The 27,529-nt window shown below is 41.9% G+C and overlaps 1 protein-coding gene across 2 annotated transcripts in view; it reads left to right on the top strand.

Moving 5' to 3' along the window:
* LOC132823637 (cadherin-8-like) overlaps window positions 1-27,529 on the top strand; it is a 299,713-nt gene that overhangs the window by 46,885 nt on the left and 225,299 nt on the right. For both annotated transcript variants that reach the window (XM_060837572.1, XM_060837573.1), the window contains exon 2: window positions 18,775-19,069. In XM_060837572.1, coding sequence (XP_060693555.1) covers window positions 18,775-19,069 — 295 coding nt within the window. The remainder of the gene's footprint in view (window positions 1-18,774; window positions 19,070-27,529) is intronic.

Consider the following 27,529-nt stretch of genomic DNA (forward strand, 5'->3'; position numbering starts at 1 on the left):
CTAGTTTTGAAACTTTTGCTTTTTAAAATGTGCTATTCAGCATTCAAAAGTGAGTAGGTGGTGTTCATTAAAACAAATTACAGTAACAAATGAAGGGTCAGATTCCATTTGAGTAAATAGTGAATGATTTCAGTTGCATACTGAAAAGTGTGAAGCATAAATAAATACTATGTAGTTAATGGTGAGCTCTGTACAGATCTGGTACAGAAAGTTATGCAGTACTAGTTTGAGGTAACAGCCGAGCTCCAACATAACTGCTTGGTGTCAGTGGACTGATCCTTATTCAAGAACTCAGTGGCTAATCTAAATCAGTATGCCATGACTGTTACAGACTTCATCAGTAAGTGTATAGAGGACTGTGAGCCAACAAAGTTAATCTGAGTGTTTCCCAAATGGAAACCATGGATAAACCGAGATCCATTCCTCACAGAAATCCAGGTCTGAGGCATGCAAGTCGGGGTGACCCTGACTTATACAGGAAATTTAGGCACGACCTTCACAAAGCTATCAGGGATGCCAAAAGACTAAACTAGAGTCTGAGACTCACTATACAAACACATGTCAACTGTGGCAAGGCTCACACCATATAACGGGCTACAAAGCGAAGTTAAGCAGTTCACTGGTAGCAATGCACCCCTGCTCAGTGAGCTCAATGCATTCTATGCTTATTTTGAATAGTAGGCCAGTGAAATAGTGTCACCTGCCCCGATAGCCCCAAGTTCACCTGTCCCCACCTGACTGCCACAGACATAGGATCGGCCTTCTCAAGAGTGAACCGACAGAAAGCGATTGGCCTGGATGGAGTCCCTGGCCATACATTCAGAGCCTGTGTGGACCAGCTGGTGGGAGTATCTGCAAGGATCTTTAACCTCACCTTGCTATGATGTGAGCTCTCATCTACTTCAAGACCACTATCATTCTGGTATCAAAGAAAAATCAGGCAATGTGCCTTAATGGCTACTGCTCGATGACTCTGACATTTATCGTGATGAAGCACTTTGAGAGGTTAGTGAAGCACACATCAGCTCCAGCCTCCCAGATTGCCTTGATCCACTGCAATTCACCTCCATCCCCACAGGTCCATGGCAGATGCCATCTCCTTGGCTCTGCACTCAACCCTGGAACATCTGGATAACAAGGACATCTACATCAGACTCCTATTTATTGACATTAGCTGCGTCTTCAACATCTTAATTCCAACAAAATTCCATTCCAATCTCCGAGATTGAGGACTCTGCGCTCCCCTCTGCAACTGGATCCTTGACTTTCTGATCCACAGAGCACAATCAGTAAGGATAGGTGACAACCACTCCTCCATAATAAACCTCAACACCGGTACCCCGCAAGGCTGTGTACTCATCCCTTTACGATACTCATACTTTCGCGACTGTGTGACCAAATGTTGCTCTAACTCCATTTAAAATTTTGCTGATGACACCGCCTCAGTGGGTCAGATCTCAAACAACAACAAGACAGAGCACAGGGAAGAGTTAGACAGCTTAGTGCAAAGACAACAATCTCTCCTTCAATGCCAGTAAAATGAAAGAGCTGATCATTAACTTCAGGAAGAGAACTGGTGGACATGGTGTATCGATGGTGTTGAGGTGGAGATGGTCAAGAGCTTCAAGTTGCTAGAAGGAAATAGCATGGGCGGCATGGTGGCACTGTACCTAGGCACAGTGGTTAGCACTACTGCCTCACAGTGCCAGGGGACCCGGGTTCAATTCCTGCCTTGGGCAACTGTCTGTGTACAGTTTGCACATTCTCCCCATGTCTATGTGGGTTTCCTTCGGGTGCTCCGGTTTCTTCCCACAGTCCAAACAGGTGCCGGTTAGGTGAATTGGCCAGGCTAAATTGCCCATAGTGTTGGTGAAGGGGTAAATGTAGGGGAATAGGTCTGTCTGGGTGGGTTGGTCTTTGGAGGGTCGGTGTGGACTTGTTGGGCTGAAGGGCCTGTTTCCACACTGTAAGTAATGTAATCTAGTCTAAATGAAAGGTTTATTCTGTACCACCACAGTCCAGAAAACACACTGACACCTCTAACTCCTCAGAAGGCTAAGAAAATTTGGCACATACACAATGATTTTTGATTTGACTTTATTGTCATGTATATGCAAACACAAAAGGAGAGGAGTACAGTGAAAAGTGTATAATGTCACCACACAAGATACCATCTTTGGTACATGTACCTAGGTACAGAATCTTAAGAACAAGGTAGAAAGAAATAAGCAAAGTTAAAAGTTAGACATTGCAATAATTATGGTATAGTGTAAAATATACAAAATAAGGTTACATGTTACGCATTGCAGATCCTCTTCATTTTAAGTCGAAAATATATAAAGCTGAAATGTCAAAGAATATAATCTTACAGACATACTACTAAGTATTTTACTTTGCACTGAGTTGCAGTTTATTTGTTAGCAATGCAATGCAGGAGACCATTCAGCCCATCAGAATGGTGCTGACTCTTTGAAAGAGAGCTTCAACTTGTCCCACATTCCTGTTCTTTCATCAGAGCCCAGAATATTTTTATATCAAATCAATGATGCATCCAGTTGACTTTTGAAAGTTACTACTGAATCTACATCTCCAACCATCTCAGACAGTTTAATGTCTCACTACATAAAAAGCGTTTTTTTTTCCCTGAATCCAACTCCTTCCACCAGTCCTTCACCAATTATTTCAAATGACTTTTCACTTGTTATAGATTTTTGTGCCACTGGAGACAGTGTCTTCCTATCTATGCTATCAAACTCCTTCATTACCATGAACAGTTTTAGAGTGTGATATGTTGCAGGATGTTATACTCAGAGATATAAAATTGTACAGTATGTTACCTGAGGACTGTAATCTATTAGTGAATATTGTGCTGAGGGGCTGTATTGGACAATATTAATGGGATATATAATCTTACGGCATATTGTGTGCTTGTGGCTGTTTATTCCAGGGTGACAAGGTGAAGCATCTCTACTAACACTGTGTGGGAAGCTTGAAGCTTAAATGAGTATTGTGTTATTTTCAGGCATGATTTCTGAAGCTGACATGGCATGATTTATACAAAAGGTTATTAGTAGTTGAACCATTCTATTTCATCCAATGGTTCACATCAATAGGTATTAATAACATTTAATCACTTCTCACTAACCACCCGCATCATTTCAGGCAACGGAATGATTAAATAGTTCTGAAGCAGCTTTTAATAAAATCAAACCGTGATAACTTAGTTTTTTTTTGCCTTTCCTAGTTTATGTTTTCACAATGAGGTTAAGATGAAAATAATGAATAAACAGAACTGACCTCTTGTTGCACTCTCTGCGAAATCACAGAAAGTAACACTATCCTTGAAATGTGTCAGTGGAAGATATAAAAAAGCTGATTACACTATCGGATACTTCAACTTGCATCTTTCGGACTGAAAACAAGAATGAAAGAGATTACATACATTTATACAGCCCCTTTCACATCCTTAAGATGTTCAAAATTACTGCACAACCAACAAGCTAATTTAAGGTCCCGCATCTGTGGGACCGTAGGAGATGGAACAAATGAAAGTAAGGTCTTACTTTCAGTATTATTATCCAAATTGTCTGCATCACCGAAGTTGGTGTCTAGCAAATTTACCTCAGAATTGAATTTACTTCTGATCACTGTAGGGTCACTGGACTCAAAACTGTTGGCTCTATTTTCTCTCTATAGATGCTTCCAGACCTGCTGGATTTCTCCAGCCATTTCTGCTTTTGTTTGTTTCAGTTCTGCAGCATCCATGGCTCTGTTTATTTTACCTTCGGACTTTATTGAAAAGGAGACTGCCAGCATTGTGGCCACATCACTGCAACAGTAATCCACCGACCTGACTATAAGGACTGGGCGATATGAATTATCATATCACTATCGTAACTGAGGCAGTTAAGTTCAGTTAATGAATTAAATAAATCTAAAATAAAATTCAAGTACTATTCAAACATGTCATGAAATCTGCTGTCCTTACCTGGTCTAGCCTAACCGGAACATGACACCTACAACAACACAATCAACTCAACTGGTTGTGTTAAAACCTAGGTAGATTAGATTATTTACAGTGTGGAAACAGGCCCTTCGGCCCAACAAGTCCACACTGACCCTCCAAAGACCAACCCACCCAGACCCATTCTCCTGCATTTACCCCTTCACCTAACACAACAGGCAATTTAGCGTGGCCAATTCACCTAACCTGCACATCTTTAGACTGTGGGAGGAAACGGGAGCACCCGGAGGAAACCCACGCAGACACTGGGAGAATGTGCAAACCCCACACAGACAGTTGCCCTCTGCAAAACAAAACTCTAGTAAGAAATGCGTCCATACAATAAAAATAAAACTGCTATAAGATTTTTCAAAAATCTGCTGTCTTGGTGAATCTTGAATCATGGGATGTCCAAATTCACTGAGTTATAGGGAAGACAAATTGAGTGTTGGTCTTTATTTCAAAGTAAGTGGAGTATAAAAGTAGGGAGGTTTTGATAGAATTGCCCAAGATGGCAATTTCCTTACCTAAAGGGCATTAGTGAACCAGATGGGCTTTTCCAACAATCAATTTGTGGCCGTCATTAGACTCAAACTCCAGATTTTTTTTATTACATTCAATTTCTACCATCTGCAAGGTGGGATTCAAACCCAAGTTACCAGACCAATACTTGGGTCCCTGAATTAACAAAGCAGCAGTAACATCACTAGGCCATTGAGAGGTTGAGTCGCTTGGGCGTGTACTTGGGTCTATACTCACTGGAATTTAGAAGAATGAGAGATGACCTGATTGAAATGTAGGAGATTCTCAGAGGACGTGACAGAGTAGATGTGGAGAATTTGTATCCCTTTGTGGGAGCGTCTCAGATGGAAGGAATATATTCTCAGAAAATGGGCTCGCAAATTCACTAAAGTGTTAAGGAAGAATTTCTTCTCCCAGAAAGTGGTGAATCTGTGGTTGGCTTTTAATTGCCCTTCTGGGCAAATGATGTCCACATGCTGTGAATTATGTTTAAAAAATAATGGAACTAAATTGATACTCTTCAGCGGGCTCAGTATGATAACAGAAAATTTTGGACATTGAGTCACTCAGTAAACAAAAGAAAGAGATTGTTAAATTTTCAGCGTTAAGGATACCAAGAGGTGTGGAGACAGAGCAGAAATGTAATGTTGAAATAGAGGTTCAGTCCTGATTATACTGACTGATGGAACAGGCTCCTGTTCTTGGTCTTAGTTCCTCTGTTCCTATTGTTGTAATTTCAATTATTCCTTTTTAACATGTTCGTGCAGAGAAAGTGATAGATTTCTCATTAACAATGACAACAAGGTTATGGGGTGGGAATGGATAAAAACCATTGAAATATTTGATTAGGCACAATTGGCAGGGTAGGATTAATGGGCTGAATGGCCAAAACGTTCTCTGATTTTCCTAACAGAAATTTGAACAGAAAATCCAGTTGATTCTCCAAACCTGTGCAGTAGTGAAGGAGAATTGCACTTTCATTGCCACTTTTACACTGGGCTAGGGGTGTGTGGAGGCAGTGGTTATGTCACTGCGCCTGCAAATCAGAGTCCCAGATCAAGGTGCTGTGTGTAGGTTTTCATGTCCCCTGGTGGCAGCTGATGAATTTTCAACTTAAGTTTTAAAAAAAACCTCTGCATTTAAAAGCCAACCTAAAGATGATGATGATTGATCTAAATATCCATTTGTTTTCACAATGTATTAGAGGGAAAAAATTTGCTGTCCTTACCCCAGTCTGGCCTATACGAGGCTCCCTACACACAGCTGACTCTTAACTGCCCTTTGAAATGACCACGCAAGCAATTTGGTTAGAGGGGAGCTAGGGATGAGCAATAAGTGCTGGCTCAGCCTCCGATGCCCATATCCCATGAATAAATTTTTTAAAAATTAAACTAATTAATGCATCGGATGCCTTCTCAGTTGCATGTAAGTGGTTTCATGTCACAATATCAAAGGAGAGCAAGCTAGTTCTGCTTGGTAAGTATTTATCTCTCAGACTGTAGCAAGAAATAACAAATGATGTGTTCATTTATTATGTTGTATAAGGTATCTGTGCAAAACAATGGGCACAATGCATCCTATATTACAATAGATGTTAACTCAGTTGCTGGTTTGTGAAGTAGTGTGACACCAAAGGTATGGGTTCAGATCCTACAACTGGCTGACGGTCAACATGAAGGTCCTGCCTTCTCAACCTTACCCCTTGTTTGAGGCATCATGACCCTCAGGTTAAACTTACCCCCAGTCATCTCTCCCTAATGAGAGCAGCCCGATGACCCTCTGACACTATGGTGCCTATTCGCTATGACAACAGTTATTACATTTTAAAATGTCTTGATTTTCTTTAAGAAATACAATGTTGGGACATTCTGAAGAGCCACATACATTTATTTTTCTTCACTTTTGAACAGTTCCATGAATTCATATGGTTCACCATGACTCAACTGTCCCCAGTAATCGGGGAGGGCCTTGAGTTGGGATCGAGATTGTGGTGCTGGAAAAGCACAGCAGGTCAGGCAGCATCCGAGGAACAGGAGAGTCAATGTGAATCAGTGATTCCTGATGAAGGGCTCTTGCCCAAAGTATCAACTTGGCTGTTCCTTGGATACTGCCTGACCTGCTGTGCTTTTCCAGCACCACACTCTCGACTCTAATCTCCAGCATCTGCAGTCCTCACTTTTGCCTTTGTTGGGATGGCCAGCTAAATTCTTGATCAGTGCTCGTGCAGCCTCCTGGCTCCTGGTGAAATCACTAATGCATCTAGGTTTCTTCAGGAGTGTCACTCTATGGGAGTCCCACGAACAGTTACATAAGGTTTGCGAGTCTGAATCTCTACCTACTAGAGGTGGCATCACAGTACATCAGCTTGGGGAACGCAGATACCCCAGGCCAGATCTTGGGTGAGGACACCAAATTCAACAAGTGCCCTCCAAGAATTTCTGGATGCCATCTCAATGTCAGCCTGGCTATGAAGCATTGCTCCAAGTGGAACACAGAGACAAATTGATATTGTAGGAACACCTTCACCATCAAAAAGGAAGCCCTCCAACTCCACCTCAACGTAACTAATGGTGGACAATAAATGCCATCCCTGCCAGCAATAACCAGATCCTGAGACTGAAATTGGAAACAAAATCTTTAGCAATATGCCCTTTCCATTTCCGACCCACATCATCATCCAGCTTATCACTGAATTCTGTAGAATCCATCATTATACTTACATGACAGATGATGAAGAGATATTCCCCTCCTTTTGCAGCTCCTCTGGTTGTCAGGTACCCCCCAAGACCCCTTTTATATTGCTCTGCTTTGACAGCCCATTCCCACCCACCCATCTTCTAACTGTCCTCCCTTCCTCCTGAACACCAGCATCGCACCTGTTGGTCCCCACCCTGGCCCGCTATGTTCTCCTATGGAGGTCATGGTGGTGATCACTGCCCATAGTCCCCACTCCAGTAGGCTTTCCGATACCATTCCACCTTTTGAGTTGCACCCATCACTGTGGTTGTCCTCATCTTAACACATGCCATTGCTTCCCCTCCAAGATGTGACTCTACACCCGTTGTGACATCCTACCATCCTCTTTGCCCCCACAGCCCCATCCTTATACCCTCCTCCCCAATTGAAGCATGGGCCCCCAGTAGTGTATTCGCTTAGGAACCCTGACTGGCTTCAGAGAGCAGCACCTAGACCAGGTAGACCAGACTCCTAATCACTATGGTTGCAGCTCCCCGAATGATGTTATCTGATTCCTTTCACTGATGCTGATGGCCTTAGACAACTGACCATTACCCACTCCCCACTGTGCACTGGGACAGCTCCTTTGATTGTGAGCAGCCTGAATGGATGACTGACTTTGACCAAGTTGCTGGATTTTGTGTGGTTTGTGGCAGTGACTGATGGTACTTGGAACTCTTGATTAATAATACCTCCTTCATTGACTGGACTGAGGACTAGACCCAAGCCATTTTCCAACTTGGCATTCAGTTGAATAAATGTGCAGTGTGTTGGCTATACAGGCAGCTAGCACAAAATAAACCCATCAGATTGACAATTCAGTGTGCTGTAAAGCAAGATGCCAACTCCTACACTCACCCACCAGACAGATGTCTACTGACAAGCAGCCTGTATATGTGTCTGTGCTAAAGAGCACATCAACACAGATTGTGCCGATAGCCTTCAGCTCTGTCTGAAGTGCCAAAGTGCTAACAGGCAAGGCAAGGCATGGATGCCGTGAGCATGAGTGAGTGTGAGTGTTAAGGCAGCAAGTGAGCAGCACTGAGATGCTCGCTTGTCCAACTTATGAGCTGGATGTCTGACCGTGTGCCCAGTGTCTCCCTGCAGCAGCTTTTCAGTACGGGTTGCTAATGCACCTTGCAGGTCTGTACTTCCAAAGCAGACTGCAATGGAGATGCTTAAGGGTTCCTCAATGTCAGACACCATGGACGAGAGGTGCGTGTTACTGGTGACTGGATCATGCTGTTTGGTGCTGAGCAACATGAAGACCATTCTCAGTCAGCAGCAATCACCAGGCACTCGCCCTGACTTCCATGCCAAGTATTCTCCACATCCGGTTTGCTCGGCATGTTTGCTAAGATAGAAAGCTGAATATTTATAAGATGAGATGTGTAGTTAACAAGCGATAATCCTTCAAATAGACAACTCACTGTTGCTGAGCGACACTCTCTCTTCAACTCCCAGCAGTTGTATTAAGATGCAGTGAGTAGTTCCCAAAGTTGAAATCGACCATATTAGTCGTCTCACTCCATTCTGTTTGAAAGCTCGCTGGAGCTGATATCATTCAGGCCCTAATAAAATTATACTCGAAGTTTCTACAACACCAACCATGTCAACATTTACTTCCTATTCCCAAATTACCCAGAGAGCAGTTAGGAGTCAAGCACATTGCTGTGGTTAGGGTTAGGGTCAGGGTTAGGCTTTGGGTTCAGGTTAGAGTCAGGATTAGGAATTGGGTTATGGTTAAGTTTAGGGTTAGGGTTCAGGATAAGATTAAAGTTCGAGTTAGGGTTAAGGTTCAGGTTAGTGTTATGGTCTGAGTTAGGGTTATGCATCGGGTTAAGGTTAGGGCTTGTATAGTTTTCTGGATTTCGACTAGGGTTCAGGTTAGGGTTCGAATTAGGGTTTGGGTTCGTGCTAGGGTTCAGGTTAGTGTGAGGGTTTGTGTTCAGGTTAAGATTAGGGTTTGGTTTAGGATTCAAGTGAGGTTTTCGGTTCAGTTAATGTTAGGGTTCGGGTTAGGATTCAAATCAGGATTAGGGTTCATGTTTGGGCTAGGGTTAGGGTTCATGTTAGGGTTTGGGTTAGGGTTAGAGTTCGCTTTAGGGTTCAGGTTAGGATTAGTGTTTGAGTTAAGGTTAGGGCTTGGGTTAGGGTTTGGGTTAGGGTTAGAGTTAGGGTTACGGTTAGGGTTCGAGTTAGAGTTGGGGTTGGAGTTAGGGTTAGGTTCAGTGATAGGATTAAGGAGTCCCATGTCGGCCAAACCGAGTAAGGAAGGGTTAGGGTTGATGTTAATATTAGGGTTAGCGTTAGAGTTTGGGTTGGTTTTGGGTTTGGATTAGGATTGAAGACCCACGTAGGCTAGATCAGGTAAGGATGGGTCAGGGTTGCTTTTAATATTAGGGTTAGGGTTAGGATTAGGGTTAAAGTTCAGATGAGGTTTAGGTTTGGATTAGGGTTAGGGAGTCCCATATAGATCAGATAAGGATGGTTGTGTCATTCCCTGAAGAACAATAGTGAATAAAATGTGGGCGGCACGGTGGCACAGTGGTTAGCACTGCTGCCTCACAGTGCCTGAGACCCAGGTTCATTTCCCGACTCAGGCGACTGACTGTGTGGAGTTTGCATGTTCTCCCCGTGTCTGCGTGGGTTTCCTCCCACAGTCCAAAGATGTGTGGGTCAGGTGAATTGGCCATGCTAAATTGCCCATAGTGTTAGGTTAGGGGTATGGGTGGGTTGCGCTTCGGCGGGTCGGTGTGGACTTGTTGGGCCGAAGGGCCTGTTTCCACACTGTAAGTAATCTAAAATGTGTTTTTATAACAACTAATAGTAGTTAATTGGGTGTCATTTGACCAATGTTTCATATTAAATGGGCCTGTTTCTACACTGTAGGGAATCTAATCAAAATATTAAATTAAAGCATTTGACATGCTGACGTTCAAATTCATACAATTAGCCTGTAGAGTTCTGGTAGATCATTAGGCCTTGATATATGTTGCTATATAAATGCAGCTTTTATTTCCTTCATGTTCTGGCACAGTAGATACGATTGTACCTGATTGTGCGAACATATAAAGACAAGAAGTGTTTGATTTATAAACAAGTGTATCGTTGTTGATTGTAAATTCAAGCTTTGATTAAAGTAAGTTGCAAGTGTCTGTATTTCTCAGCATGTCTATAGAGCCACATGACAAATAGGCTGTCAAAATTGACAGAGTTGGCATTAATTTGTTGGCAACCTCACACTTAAATGAAGGACAGACAAATCAAAGGCTGCAAACATTTTCCTCGTGCGATAGAATATGTCCTTTGGAGACAAAATTGAGTTGAAGCATTTGTGTGAAATGAGAGAGCTCTGCATTAAAATAGGTCCGGCTCTTTGAAATTTGAAAGTATCCGAGTCTGTTGCAAAATTCTGAACAGCAAAAATAATCCCCTTTTACAATATTGTCTTCTCTCAATTTTTTATCCTCTTGGAGTTAACTGGCTCAATGGATAGTACAAATAATTAATAATGAACACATAATTAAGGCCCGTGACAGATAGAACGAGTGTCACAGCATTATTATTCGGTAATAAATGCTAGGCTTGCCAGTTGTTTGGTCAATAATGTGGAGCTTGGTGTCCAAAGTGATCAGAGGATCTGTCTAAGCAGTCCTCTGGATTCTTTTTCAAAGGGAGTGGTTTGTTTGCGAAATGAAGCTTGTTTCTCTGTAGAGTAGCTGATTGGTTACACGATGGAGCTAATGACACTGAAGTCATGCGTGCTCACCTCATCAAGGTCAACTGTAATGCTGAATTCAATAAAGTGGTTCACTAAAAGTTCAAAGATGCTGGATTCATTCAAAAATGCAACAGTCTAAATGCATATTTTACAGGACGAAAGTGAGTACTGCAGATGCTGGAGATTAGAGTGGAGTGTGTGGTATTGGAAAAGCACAGCAGGAGAGATATCTCTCCACACCCAGCCTCATTCCTGATGAAGGACAATTGCTCGAAAAATCGATTCGCCTGTTCCTCGGATGCTGCCTGACCTGCTATGCTTTTCCAGTACTACACTCTCGGCTGTATTTTGCAGTCGAAATGTGTGGCGCTGGAAAAGCGCAACCAGTCAGGCAGCATCCGAGGAGAAGGAGATTCGACAGATTAGATTCCTGATGAAGGACTTATGATTGAAACATCAATTCTCCTGCTCCTCAGATGCTGCCTGACCTGCTGTGCTTTTCCAGTGCCACTCTAATCTTGACTCTGATCTCCAGCAATCCACACTTTCTACTAGTCGCTATATTTTGCAGAGAAGACAATTTGCCTGGATCTATGTAACTAGTCTCATATGTACCACATCGATGCCTATATTTACCCAGTGATAAGCACTGCCACATTATTCAGTTCCAAAGACAAACAACAATAGAAAATGGAAGCAGGAGCTAGCCACCTGATCCATCAGACTCTATTCCACCATTCAAGAAGATAGTCACTGAACTTTTGCATCAACCCAACTTTTCACTCTGATCCCCTTGATTCCTTTCCCTCAAAAATCTATCGATTCCAGTCTTAAATTTTGTCTTTGTCTTTTGAGATGAAGATGTCCATGTTTATCATCTGGATTATTTAGCATGGTTCTGAGGGTATATGCAGGGAGTCCTTGTTTTAAACCTCCCCCTTTTACATTAAAGTTGCTTTTATTTTCGCCCCCCCTCCTCATTTAAACTTCCATTCCCCATTTTATGAGCCTCTTCTTTCTGATTGCATCTCATGTCATTGCTTCACTTGTGTGAGTCACATCATCATGTCATTATTGAGGCCCCATTGTGTTGGAGATTCACAGAAGAAGCTCATTGTTATTTGAAACAGTTCACTGCTCAAACAGTGAGGAAAACTGTATTTTTAATCTCTGTTTTTTTTCTTTAATTTCTCTGCTGTTTGTACTTGCACTATAGTAAAGGAACTACTATGTATTTAATATTCCAAAATGGTTCTCTTCTATATTGCATCCTGCAGCACGATACAATTATTAAGCAACTTAAACCACATTTGTTAAGGCGGTCCCTGTCCTAAGCCTGCTTTTTTCAGTGATGTTTGCCTTTGTTACACTTCACTGGGACAACACATTGGAATGTCAAGACCATCTTGCTCCAGGACCAGCTTGGCACATTTGAGACCCTCTCAACATGGCTCGAATGTTTGTTAGGCTAGCTTCAGACAGCACCTCAGTATCTGCCATTTTGTCCTGCCATCTGAACTCGAAAAGCTTCCATAGGCAGCTAAACCAGTATCTTGGTATGACACTGGTACCCAGTCTATGTGTCTCACACATAGAGCAGAAAGGGAAAGATTATTGCACCACAGACTTTCAGTATGATAGGCTAGCATTGCTACTGTTTACTCTCTGATTAATTTTCAATGTTTGCTGAAGGCTACACTTGCCCTGGCAAGTATCGCATGTGTCCCATGGTCATTAAGACACCTCAAGAGACTATGCTACCTAGATAAGTGAATGTATCTACTGGTGACAGGTACTGAGCATGGACCTTGGGTTCAGAATGGAAGTCTCCTGGAGCAGGCTGGTCCATTATTCATTTTTCTTTATAGAGTCATAGTGTCATAGAGATGTACAGCATGGAAACAGACCCTTCGGTCCAACCCATCCATGCCGATCAGATATCCCAACCCAATCTAGTCCCACCTGCCAGATAGAGTCATAGAGATGTACAGCATGGATGATGATCAGAGGGCACCAAACGCATCAGAGAACAGGTCCATGTGACATTACATGTCCAGCCCTGTAGGATCTGCACTGTCATTAGCAAACTGGAAGTTGTGGAATCTGTCCTTGACCTTTAGCTGGAATCATTTCAGATTGAGCACCTTCCTATCCACATAATATTTGATTTTTTACCAGGATCACCATTATGGAAGGGATTGGTGAGCATTCTGGGCACAAGCAATGGGAACCAAACAAAAAGTGATAATGGTAGAGGATTCTATAATTAGGGGTGCAGATAACACCCTTTGCAAGCAAGATGGAGAGGTTTGCATGGTGTATTGCCTGTCAGGTGCTAAGGTAAGGGCCATCTTGAACCAGCTTGAAATGATACTGTTGTGGGAGGGGACGGATCCATTTGTTGTCACCCATGTTGAGACCAACAACATTGGCAAGAGCAGGCAAGAGTTCCTGTGTGGGGATTATCAGGAATTAGAAACAAAATTAAAGAAATGGACCTCAAGGGGTGATAATCTCTGGATTATTACCTCAGCCACGTGCAAATTGACAAAGAGATAAGAATATTAGGGAAGTAAACACATTGCCAAAGGAGTGATGGGTAAGAGGAGTCCCATTTTGTAGGACTTTGCTATCAGTGTTCGAACACAAGGAAACTGTATCATTGGGATGGGCTGCAATTGAACCAATCAGGGACCATGATCACAATGAAAGGCAAAATAGGGTGATCACAAGGACTTTAAATTAGTAAATAGGGGTAGGGCCTGGGAGAAGTCAATAAGGAAACAAATTACAGTACAGAAAATAAATAAGCAATCAGGAATCCTACTTCAGCTTTGCCAGGAAATGGTGAAACTATTAGAAGTATATTGACAAAACGAAAAGAGAGAAATGATAAACAGGTGAATATATTATCAGTGCTAAAGGATAGGTTACAGTGTATGTCCCAAATAAAAATCCTATATAGGAATGCACAGAGTGTAGAGGATAAATCAAATAAATTTCAGGCACAAGTTGAAACTGGAAATTATGGTTTACTAGCCATTACAGAGATATGGTAGTAGAATGATTGTATTGGGAACGAAATACACCAGGTTAATAACATTTACAGGATGGGTAAGGAAAGTGACAGAGGAGGTGGAGTAGTGTTATTGATTATAGAGTCATAGAGTTATAGAGATGTACAGCACGGAAACAGATCCTTCGGTCCAACTCGTCAATGCCAACCAGATATCCCAACCCAATGTAGTCCCACCTGCCAGCACATGGCCCAAATCCTTCCAAACCCTTCCTATTCATGTACTCATCCAAATTACTTTTAATTAGAAATAAAATTACTTCAGTGGTGAGGGAGGATATAATGCAGGGAAAACATTCAGTGGAGCTCATGTGGGTGGAACTGAGGAACAGTAAAAGCCCTAAAACTGGAATGGGTGTTGTGTCCAGATCTTTCAGTAACAGTTGGGCGGCACGGTGGCACAGTGGTTAGCACTGCTGCCTCACAGCGCCAGAGACCCAGGTTCAATTCCCGACTCAGGCGACTGACTGTGTGGAGATTGCACGTTCTCCCCGTGTCTGCGTGGGTTTCCTCTGGGTGCTCCGGTTTCCTCCCACATTCCAAAGATGTGCGATTCAGGTGAATTGGCCATGCTAAATTGCCCATAGTGTTAGGTAAGGGGTATATGTAGGGGTATGGGTGGGTTGCGCTTCGGCGGGTCAGTGTGGACTTGTTGGGCCGAAGGGCCTGTTTCCACACTGTAAGTAATCTAATCTAATCTAAAAAAAAAGTTGTGAAGTGCTGGATTGCAGAAATTAGAAAAGTGTGTACCAAAGTCAAGGATAGTATTAATAGGGGATTTTAACTTTAACATAGATTGGCAGGAGTAAACAAGCACATGTTAGAAAGGTGATGAATTTCTGAAGTGCATCTGGGATAATTTCCTACAACAATATGTCCTGGATGCAACAAGGGGACAAGCAATATTGAATTTAATAACGAGCCAAGTGCATGAACATTTATCAAATGGTGATCATAACATGATTGAATTCAATGAAGCTTTCAAGCATTAATCAGCTATTAGAATTTTAGATTTAGGTAAGGCTGACTTTAATGAGATGAGACAGAGACTGTCCGTGGTAAACTAGGAAAATCTGCTCATGGGTAAAACAACTACAGAACAGTGGAAGGTGTTTAAAGAAACATTTTACACAACACAAAATGAGTTTATACCCCTGAGAGGGAAAAGCTCCACTTCACAGGAAACAAAACAGCCATGGGCAATGAAAGAAATATCTGAAAGGCCTTACAAAAATGCCAAAAAAAAGCTCAGATCTTGCTGAATGGGAAAAATACAAAGATCAGCAAAGAGACACAAAGCAGCTTATATGAACTACAAAAAGCGATCTCAATGAGTATGGGACAATGGCAGATAAATTGACTAATTACTTTGTCTCAATCTTTACAGTGGAAAGGGTGGTTAGCTGCCTGAGAGCCCTCAGGAATTTAATAGTGGATTGGGGACAGGGTCTGAATAAAATTAACATAAGTCAAGCATAAGTAATCAGGAAGTTAATGGACCTAGGAGAGAGACAAATCCTCAGGACCTAACTATTTCTGTCTGAGGGTGTTAAAGGAAGTAGGGGGGCAGATTGCAGATGCCATAACTGTAGGTTGCACATTTCCTCAGATTCAGGAGTTGATCCACTGGCTTGGAAAATATGTCAGTCCATTTTTGAGAGGGACGGAAGAGGAAAACCAAAGAGCTGCAGGCCAGTTAGTCCAACATGTGTGGGAGGGAAATCGTTGGCATCTATAATCAAGGATGGAGTAACTGAACACCTCAAAAATTTTCAGTTAATCATGGGGACCAAGCATGGCTTCACTTAGAGTATGGTATGCTTGATGAACCTCATTCAATTTTTGGAAGAGTTGACTAAGGGATGCCTATGGACTTCCAGAAGGCATTTGATAAAGTCCCACATAAGAGACTGTTACCTAGAGTAGATACCCACAGAATTGAGGGCAAATTACTGACACAACTGAAAAATTTGGTTGAGTAATAGGTGACAGAAAGTAAGGATAATGAAAAGATACACAGATTGGCAGGACATGACCAATGGTGTCCCATAAAGATCTGTGTTAGGGCCTCAATGATTTACATAATTTAACAACTTGAATAAAGGCTTAAAATATCATGAATCCAGATTTGCTGATGACACAAAGTTAGGCAGCATTGTAGAGAGTGGGCAGCGGGTAGCATACAATTACAAAGGGGTATAATAGACTTGCTGAATGGACAAAACTGTGGCAGATGGATTTCAATGTGAAAATGAGGTTATTTATTTTGGTCCACAAAAAGATAGATCGGGGTTCTTTCTATTTGGTACAAAGGTAAATACAACACATGTTGAAAGCAACATAGGGGTTTAGGTGCGCAGATCTTTAAAATTCCTTGAACATGGGCAGCAAATAGTCAGTAAAACTAAGGGAATGCTGTCCTTGAAATCTAGAGGACTGGAGTACAGGGTTGCAGATGTTATGTTGCAGTTATACAAACCCTGGATAGATTCCATCAAAGTATTGTGAACAGATCTGGACACCACACCTTAGGATGAATAGATTGTCTTGGAGGGAGTACACCACCAGTGTACAAGAATGGCAACTGGACTTCAGGGATTAAGTTATGAGGAGGGAATATAATAATTACATCAATTTCTCCAGAATTCAGAAGGTTAAGGGGTCACCTGACCGAAGTCTTCAAGATATTAACAAGAAAAACGGATTAATACAGATAACTATTACCACTAGTTAGTGATTCTGGAACTGTGCGGCATTGTGTAAAAATTAAGACCAGGAGAGATATTTGGAAGCACTTTTACACTCAAAGGGGGTTGAATGTTTGGCAACTCAGTCCACAAATGGAATTTGATGCTAGATCAGTTGTTTAGTTTTAAATCTAAGATAGATAGTTTGTTTTGTAAGCTTATGTATAAAGGGATATGGAGGAAAGGCAGGTAGATGGAGTTAGATGACAAATCAGCAATGATCTTGTGTATGGTGGAACAGGCTCAAGGGGCTGAAAGGCCTATTCCTGCTCTCATATTCTGATTATTCTATGTTCCCAAAATAGGAGAAAGAGGTTGAGTGCGAGCAACTGGTCCTGTTTAACTCTGTTAGTGATTGGGAATGGGTTAGAAGACTTACCACACAGGACTCACTCAAGCATACTTTCATGACCTGTCAAGTCAACGTGATGAATTTCTCAAGGCAGCTGAATTTCTCCATTCTCCAATTTGGACACTTATTGTCACAAAGGCCTGATGAGTTCAACGAATGTTGTACAGAGAATCCATGATTTGTTCAATATTAGCTATTATTATCTTAGAGTCATAGAGATGTACAGCACAGAAACAGACCCTTCTGTCCAACTCGTCCATGCCGACCAGATATTGTAGCTTAATCTAGTCTCATTTGACAGCACCTGGCCCAAATCCCTCTAAACCCTTCTTATTCATATACCAATCCAGATGCCTTTTAAATGTTGTCATTGTACCATCCTCCAGCACTGCCTCTGGCAAGTCATTCCATACATGCACCAACCTCTGCGTGTAAAAGTTGCCCCTTAGGCTCCTTTTATATCTTTCCCCTTTAACCCCGAACCTGTACCCTCCAGCCCATAAGGTCACCCCTCAGCCTTAATGCTCCAGGGGAAAGATCCCCAACCTCTTCAGCCTGTCCCTGTGGATCAACCCCTCCCACCCTGGCAACATTCTGAACCTTTTCAAGTTTCACAACATCCTTCTGATAGGAAGGATCTTAATTCCTTCAGCAGAATAGGACTGGCAGTTCCATCCAACCTATGTTTGAAATCACTTCTTTATTGTTAAAGACAATATCCTGCCTTGGCAGGACTAAAGTATGAAGACAGACCATAAGACCATCAAAATGAAAACAGAAATAGGCCATTCAAGTTTGGACCACCATTTGTTGCTGACTGATTTGTTTCTCAACCCTTTTTTCCTGCTTTCTCCCTCTAACCTTTGAACCCTTACAGAGGAAGAACTTACTGCTCTCTGTCTTAAATGCACTCAATGACCTGGCCTCCACAGCCCCCTGTAGCAATGAGTTCAACAGATTAACCATCCACTGGCTGAAGAAATTTCTCCTCATCTCAGTTCTAAAAGGTCATCCCTCCATCTTGAGACCACACCCTCAAATTCTAGTCTCTTCTACTGGTGGAAATATCTTCTCCACATCTGCTGCATCCAGGCTTCTTGATATTCTGTAAATACCTTTGAGATCCTCCTGGATCAATTACTTCTGGAGTTGAGAAGAAATCCTAGAAATCTATAAAGTTCAAACAGGATGAGACAGGGAAAATGCAGGAAGGATGTTCCCAGTGTTGAGGGAGCCTAGAACATGCGGTCAAAGACCAAGGATGTAGAGTGGGCCATTAAGGATTGAGGTAAGGAGCAATTTCATCATCAAAAGAGTGGTGACTCTGTGGAATTCTCTGCTACAGAAAAATAGTTGATGTCAAAACATTGAATGTTTTCAGTTGGAATTAGGATTAAATGGATCAAAAGGTACCGGGAGAAAGTGGAAACAGGGTAATGAGTTGGGTGAATAGTGGGGTTGATTGAATGGTGGAGCAGGCTTGAAGGGCGAATGGCCTATTCCTTCTCCCATTTGTTTTTTTTTCCATGTGTTTATGCAAGGAAGAAAACTACATCATTACATTAAGAATAAAAAGAATTTTTTTTTAACACTAATTCTCCATTCCTTCTCTAGTTGCATACAGATCTCGACCTAGCGAATAGAAATGTCAAGTACATTCTGTCGGGTGAAGGTGCTGGTACAATCTTCATGATCAATGACAAGACGGGGGACATTCACGCCATGAAGAGGCTTGACCGTGAAGAGAAAGCTGAGTATACGCTGACTGCACAGGCCATTGACCGGGACACTGACAAACCTCTGGAGCCACCATCAGAGTTCATCATCAAGGTTCAAGACATCAATGACAATGCCCCTGAGTTTCCGGATGAACCTTACCATGTGACAGTGCCAGAGATGTCCTCTGTCGGTGAGTGAGTGCAGTTCATGTCCAGTGAAGGAAAAGCACCTTTGTGTCTTTCCATTTTTTCCACATGGCATTAACTCAGTCATAAATAGTTCTTTTCATAGACTCGAGTCTGTTTCACAATATCACTGTTCACCAAACCCCATTTACCCTGTTCTTACTGGCTTGTGCTCACTGGTCTACATTACTGCTTGCAATATTTTGATCTTAAGTCTTCCATTTTTCTTATTGAATCCCTCCATGGCTTGTCTCTCTCCACCTCCTCCTTCTATATCTGTAATCCTGTCTGGCACCACAACATAGGGGCCCAAAAAGTTGAGCTGTGATGGGCCATTCTGCCCTTCAAGCCACCATTCAATCTAATAATGTCTTGAATATTTTCAGGGAGGAATTAGGGTTAAATGGATCAAAAGGTATTGGGAAAAAGTGGAAACAAGGTAATGAGTTGGGTGAATAGTGGTGTTGACTGAATGGTGGAGCAGGCTTGAACAGCTGAATGGCCTATTCCTTCTCACATTTGTATGTTTCCACTGACCATCCAACTCAGTCCCCAATTTCCACTTTCTCCTGTACTCTTTAAATCCTTTTACCTTAAAAAGGACATCTAACTTGAGATCGAAAAGAGAAAATGCTGGAAAATCTCAGCAAATCTGGCAGCATCTATAAGGAGAGAAAAGAGCTGACGTTTCGAGTCTAACTGACTCTTTGTCAAAGCTCTTTTCTCTCCTTACAGATGCTGCCAGATTTGTTGAGATTTTCCAGCATTTTCTCTTTTCGGTTTCAGATTCCAGCATCTGCAGTAATTTGCTTTAATCTAACTTGAGATATCTAACTTGATTTAACTTGCTGAAAATATTCAATGTTTCAGCCTCAACTGCTTTCAGTGGGAGAAAATTCCCAGGCTCACCACTCTCTGGGTGAAGGTCTTTCTCCACACCTCAGTCCTAAAAGGTCTCGTATCTTTCGTCTGTGCCCTCCTGGTTCTGGACTCCCCAGTCTCAGGAATATACTTGCTGTGTTTACACTATCCAGTCCAGTTAGAATTTAACTAAGTTAAAAATCACACAACACCAGGTTATAGTCCCATGGGTTTATTTGGAGGCACTAACTTTCAAACTGCTGCTTCTTCATCAGGCGGTTCATCACACCCACCTGTTGAAGAAGCAGCGCTTTGAAGGTTAGTACCTCCAAATTAAACCTGTTGCTCTATAACCTGGTGATGTGTGATTTTTAACTTTGCACACCGCAGTCCAACACCGGCACCTTCAAATCATGATTAGAATTCGATTGCTTTCTAACAGATCCCCCTTCATTCTTCTAAATACCACTGACTGTAATCCAAAGGATGCAACCTCTCGTCATACATCAGTCTCACTGTCTCAAGGCTCCAAGATCCTAATCGTCAATTCTTATTTTCTGTGCATCTCTGACCTTCATTCTTCCTCTGGCAGGGTTCTCTTGTCTCTCCTTAAGCTCTTGATTTCCTTTTGTGTCTGTCTGCCTTTCTCCCTCCCACTCTCCCTTTCAGATGTTCCTCAAAATTTATCTCTCTGATTAAGCTTTTGTTACTCATGTTCACATTTTGTATGACAATGTCCCTGTGAGCCACCTTAAGATCTTACCCAGCTCTAAAGGTTCTTTATCAATGCGGGTCTTTATTGTTAAAAATGGGGTAATTTAAATGATTTTATTTTTGATTCATTCACTGAATGTGAGTGTTGCTGGCTAGGCCAGCGTTCACTGGCTGACTCCAATTACTGTTGAGAAGCTGGTGGTGAGCTGTCTTCTTTAATTGCCGCAATTAATGTGGTTGTCGGTATGGCGACAATGCTGTTAGGGAGGCAATTGCAGGTTGTTGACCTAGTGAAAACCATAGCGTGCTGATATAGTCCTGAGTCAGTGTAGTGTGTGGTTTAGAGGAGTTTGCAGATTGTAGTCTTCCAATTCTTCTGCTGCCCTTGTCCCTTCAGATGGTAGAGGTTTGGAAGGTGTGTCCATCATGGCACACACTCCTGCCACTCTGCATTGGTCAATGGTTGGAAGAATATGTGTGTCGAAGGTGACGGATTTCCGTGTCTTGGGTGGTATTGAACTTCTTGCTTTTATGTTGCATTCAAGCAATTGGAGAGTATTCCGCCAAACTCCTGATTAGTGCCTTGTAGATGTTGGACAGATACAGAGGAGATAGAAGGGTTAATCATTGCAGAATTCCTCATCTCTGACCTGCTCTTGCATCCATAAGAAAATGAAAAGTTGCTATAGTCTTAACCGATCCTCGGACTGCTCTCTATTAGAGAGAGAGTTAGAGAGAGAGAGAGAGAGAGATGACTGGTGGTGGTTTAACCTGAGGGAAATATAAACCCTCAGGCGAGGGGAGAGTTTGGAAAGGAGAGTCCTACATGGTAACCTCAGCCAGTGTTAGAATTGAACCATGCTGTTGACTTCACTCTGTATTGCTACTCCATAATGTTGACAGTGGGGTATTCAGTGGTGGTAATGTCATTGAACATTATGGAGCGATGATTAGATTCTCACCTGTGGGAGATTATCATTCATTGGCACTTTTTGTGGCGCGAATGTTTCTACAGAACATGCCATTTCCTTCAGAAATAAACCTTTTACAGAATGATGTTGTGGAGGATAAGGACATTCACACCATAGCAAATATTTAATGAATGCTCAGTGTGAAGCTTGATTAAGTTTTTTTAGGAATGACTTAGTCATCAAGTGAATTAAGCAGATAAATAGTAGCAGTTACAATCTTCTGTCATCCAAGTTATTAATATACGGTATAAATAATTATAGCCCCAGTACCGATCACTGTGGCACATCGCTTGTTACAGGTCACCATCCTGAAAATGTGCCTTTTATCACATCTCTGTCTAATATTAGTTAGTGAATCATCAATCCATGCTGATATACAACTCCCCAGATCATCGCCTCTTATCTTACAAAGTAGCCTTCTGTACAGTATCTTATCAAATACCATTTGAAAATCTAAATATGCTACATCTGCTTAATCCCCTTTACTTGTCCAGCTTCTTATCCTCTCAAAGAATTGTAACAAATGAATCAGACATGATTTCCCCTTCATGAAGCCATGCTGATTCTGATTGTTTTGTTTGAATGTTTTTCTAAATGTTATTATATTTTTTTATTAGAAACTATTACATTTTCCCAATGACTGATGTCAAACTGAATAGGCCTGTATTTGCCTGATTTCTGTTTCTCTCCTTTTTTGAATAAGGGTGTTACCTTGATAGTTTCTTTCAGTCTTTTGGGACTGTTCTTACTATGGGTGAGAAATGGCCACCATTTCTCAGACTGATCAATAATTTATTGTTGGCCAAAGTTTTATCCATATATTCCCACTGGCTTCAGCTTTTCTGTAAATAGACCTTTCCTTATTGCTTGAACAAACAGCTGTGTAAACAGCATTTACAATGAGTGCCAGATAACTTGCTTTTAAAAAGTGCAATATACCTTCAACTTTTGAAATAGTCCTTTTACCAGTATAGTCCATGCAGAAAAATGGAAAGGTATTATCTTTAGAGAGATCACTGATTATTTGGAAGTTGCAGATCAAGACAAGTAGAGAAACAGTAGTATCTCAGAGGAGAATGACTACAAACAGCACATGTCCTATCTCTGACTCTTCAATATTTGTGTTAAAGATTTTTTAAGAGTGGTCTTGAAACCTGGGGAGTTGCACCCACAGCTATGCAATGTACAGGGAACTTTGGTGGTGAATGGTGGTTTAATAGGTCCCTATTCATGAAGGGGTCAAGGATGCTCAGATTGTCCTGGTTAGGGATAGAGATGCAGTGAGATTGGATGTCCATGGTAAAAATTGGGGGAAGGGTGTGCAGGAAGTTGGACAGTGTTTGCAGTGATACAGAGCACCAGAAGAGTCAGGAAGTAGGTCAGAAGCAATTGATTAAGGGGGGAATGTATTGTTGATAGACGGCCAGAAAGAAAAGTTCTGAACTGGGAAAGATTAGTTATAGTAAGAAAAGATACAACTTGGCCGAAGTGGAAACACCTCACAGATGAAACTGTTCCTGAGCAGTGGGAGACATTGAAGGAGGAGATAAACAAGAGTACAGAGCAAATATGTTCCTTTGAAAGCAAAGATGTGTCCAAGAGCAGAGAATCCTGAATACCAACGGACGTATACTTTAGGATGAAGGTAAAAGGAGAAGCTAAAGGCACATACTCAAATACAGAACTCCTAGCAAAATATAAACAGTCCGGGTGGGGCTTAAAAAGGAAATTAGGAAATCTAAGCGAACGCATGAAAAAAGTGTTGGCAGATAGAATAGTAAGAAACGCAAAGAGACATTTGAATACTGGGGGAAGAGTATGCTCATTATACATTAATGCATACATAATAAACAGAGATGTGGACACAGTCCTCAGTGAATACTCTGTGTCAGTCTTCATAATGGAAAAGGATGATGCAAGAATAGACATCAAGGTGGAGGCCTGGGAAATGTCAGAAGAAATTAACATTGAGAGGGGAGAGGTACGGGAGGATTTAACAGTCTTAAAAGTAGATAAAGCCCTACTCCCAGCTGACAAGTATCCCAGGCTGTTGAGGGCAGCAAGGAAGGCGATATCAGGGTCCAGCAGGCAATTATTGAATCCTCTCTGGTCTCAGATGAGGTGCCAAAGACTGCTAACATTGTCCCATTATTAAAAGAGGAAGCAAGGGACAGACCAGAAACTACGAACTAGTAATTTTAAACTTGATACTGAGGGAGTTATGAGACAGAATTCTGAGGGACAGCATATATGTGCACTTGGTGAGACACAGACTAATTAAGGATAGTTAGCTTATATTTGTTAAATAAAAATCGTGCTTGACAAATATGTTTTTTTTATTTGAAGAGCTAACGAGAAGTGTTGATTATGGCAACTCATTTGTTGTAGTCTTTAGCAAGGTCTTTTTATGAGGTCCCTCATGACTGAACTGATCCAGGACATAAGAGCCCATGGGGAATGACGCAAATGACATACTAGTTTCAAAATGGGCTGAGCATCAGGAAGAAGAGGGTGATGATAGAGGGATGCTTCTCTGACTGGAAGTCTGTTTCCTGTGGCTCACTGCTGGGGGGCCTTGCTGTTGATGGTGTGCATTATTGACTTAGACTTAGATTTAGGGGACAGGCCTAAAATGCTGGTGGATTCCTTGATGGAGTGAAAAATAGAGACAAGGATAACCATAACCTACAGGACGATACCAAAGGATTGTCAGATTGGCAGCACAGTGACAAGTGAATCTGGAAAAGTGTAAAATAATGCACTGGGAGCAGCCGAACAGCCAGGGGATTACACTTGGATTGTTATGACTCTGAAAAATACTTAAGGTCAGAGGGATCCTTAGTGTATATAATCAGTAATCTCTGAAGGTAGCAAGGCAGAATGATAAGGAGATAAGAATGTATTGAGAATACTTGCCTTTATAAACCAAGGCATAGGATATAAAGATAAGGACGTTAAGAGGGAACTGTAGAAAACACATTCAATGACAACAGGAGTGCCACATGCAGCTCTGGTCACCACAATAAAAAAAAGATGTGTTTGAGCTCAGGTAGGTGCAAAGTAAATTTACCTGCATGCGGCATCAGCTGGATGGTTTAAGTTATGAGAAAAGACTAGACAGATTGGGGTTATCTTCCATGGAATAGTTCAAGATTTACAGGAGACCTGATAGAAGTTGAAAAATATGATGCTGGAAAAGCAGAGCAGGTCAGGCAGCATCCGAGGGGGAGGAGAGTCAACATTTCAGGCATAAGACCTTGAAGGGTCTTATGTCCGATACATTGACTCTCCCTGCTCCTCGGATGTTGCCTGACTTGCTGTGTTTTTCCAGCACTACACTTTTCGACTTCTATCTGATCTCCAGCATCTGCAGTCCTCACATTCTCTCAGTGGCTGTAACCTAGTAGAGGTGCATGAGGTCTTCAAGGGCATGGATGGGGTGGATAGGGAAGCAATCTTTCCATTATTAGAGGGGCCACTAACTCAAGGGCACAGATGTATGGTAAGAAGTAAAAAGCTACTTGGAGAGTTGGTGAGAACCTTTTCACGAGTTTGGACCTCACTATCAGTAAGGGTGTTTGAATCAGAAAATCCTGTAGTATTTAAACAGCATTTACATATATGACCACCTTGCCATAGGGCTTAAGGGCTATAAACCAAGAGCTGGAGATGGGATTGGTGCTGTCAGATCTTTGTTAACCAGTATGGACACAATGGGCTGAATGATCTGCTTCTTTGCTGTCATCATCTCTTAATGCATGGGTAAGTCAGTGGGGCAGGAATAGGCTGAAGCAATGTGTCCAAATAGAGTGTCCCACTTCTGAGGAAGGAAATAGAAACAGGCTGTTTGGAGCAGGAGATAAAAAAAACTTGAAAGTCAGGAGTCAGTCCTGCAAATGATGGTTTAGTGTTTGAAGGCAGGGCCAGGGTTCAGGGGCAGCTAGCAAGATGTGTCAGAGAGTTGCTGTCTGACACAATTGAGGTAAGCATGCCAGATAACATCAGCTTTGATGACTTTATTAGATTAAATCTGAGAAAATAGAATGCACCAAGGGAGATAGGTCTGAGCAAGTGAGATGAAGAGAGCAATTGAGACAGCTAGTGCAATCTTCTTTCATTCATTCCTGGGGTGTGGACAGTTAAAGTTAAGGCCAGACCAGGTAAGGACAGTTTCCTACCCTAAAGGTAATTAATGAACCAGGTGGGCTTTTAAGACAATCGATAACAGACAGTAGACAATAGGTGCAGGAGTAGGCCATTCTGCCCTTCGAGCCAGCACCACCATTCATTATGATCATGGCTGATCATCCTCAATCAATATCCGGTTCCTGCCTTATCCCCATAACTCTTGATTCCACTATCCTTAAGAGCTCTATCCAACTTCATTGTCACCATTAGACTCTTAACTACACGTGTCCATTGAATTCATCTGCCATGGTGGGATTCAAACCCGGGTCCCCAGAACATTACCTGGGTTTCTAGATTAACAGTTCAGCGATAATACCACTAGACCATATGGGCAATGAAAAGATCTGGAAAGTGGGAAAGGCAAGAGGGAGGGGAGAACTGCAGATGGTAAAGATTCCCAGTATGCTGGGAGAATACTCCTGGCCGAAGAAACAGGTAGAAAGGTGAAGCAGTTGATAAAGAGCTTTTAATAATCTTGCTTGTGGCAAGGGAATGAACTGAGGGAGGCGAAAATTCATAAGTTTGTGGTAGAGAATTATCAGGAAGGATGATTCATGAGAGTGGGTGAACTGAGGTCAGGTGGGTGGAGGTATAATTCCAATGTGGTAGGAGGCTTAAAGATGGATCAGCCTCGCCAATATCTCTTTCCTCGGTATCCAAAACTCAATAAAGTCTTACAACAGCAGTCCTTCATGCTTTTGTCTGGGCTGGCTTTGAAAGAATCTCACAGATGGAGATACAGTCATTTCACTCAAGAAACTTCCTGATCCATTCTCATGCACAATTAGGAAAATAAAACAGGAAGACGCTTTATGTAAAAATGATCATGACCCCAATGAGTTTGGCGATGATTGCATCCTTGCATCAAGGAATCAGTTTAATGCAATGCCTGACCTTTTCAAGGAATGAGTATCTTGCTGTAAAAACATATGTCACGTTATTTTTCACTGTGGAGTCAACCGTGTAACACTCACAGGCTCTTTATTGCTTTAATTGTCAGAACAAACTCTCTCCTGCCAGCAGTATCCTGGCCTGGAAGCTGTCCTCTCGCTGTAAATATTGACTGTAATTTTGCTATGGTTATACAAATCACAGGGAGCTGAAATAATTCTTTTTAATCATTTCTAATCTTCCGCCAAAATGATTGCAGGCAGACGTTTTAGCCTGTGGATTTTCTTTTTTTAAAAGTGTTTATTGAAATTGCAACCCACAGTTCTTTGGCAAAGCTCTCCAGCAGTGCAAAAAGAAAATTATCTCAAGCATATCCAGCATGAGCTGTAATAAACAATCACCGTAAATCTTGTTTTCATTCTCTCTCTCTCTCTCTCTCTCTCTCCTCCTTTGTTTCTCAGTGTCTTGCCATCTTTCCCTATTGTCTTCTTTCTCTTACTGTCTCTTTCCCAAGTCTGCTTTCTTCTTCACCTTCTCTCTCAAGTTTATTTTCTCTTTCATGTCCTCGCTTTCTTCATCCCGTTATTATGTCATTATCCCCTGGCTTTGGAATTCTCTCTTTAAATTTCACTGCCCACATCTTCTGACATACAGTCATAGAGGTGTACAGCACAGAAACAGACCCTTCGGTCCAACTCGTCCATGCCGTCTCTTCACGCATTTTACTTTTGAGCAAGTTACTAATTACTTGTCTTAATATTTCCTAATTAGAACTTACACGGTACCAGGTTATAGTCCACCAGGTTTATTTGAAATCACAAGCTTTCAGAGCGCTTGTCA

Source organism: Hemiscyllium ocellatum, chromosome 17 (assembly GCF_020745735.1).
Source record: "Hemiscyllium ocellatum isolate sHemOce1 chromosome 17, sHemOce1.pat.X.cur, whole genome shotgun sequence".
In the NCBI taxonomy this organism is placed as follows: Eukaryota; Metazoa; Chordata; class Chondrichthyes; order Orectolobiformes; family Hemiscylliidae; genus Hemiscyllium; species Hemiscyllium ocellatum.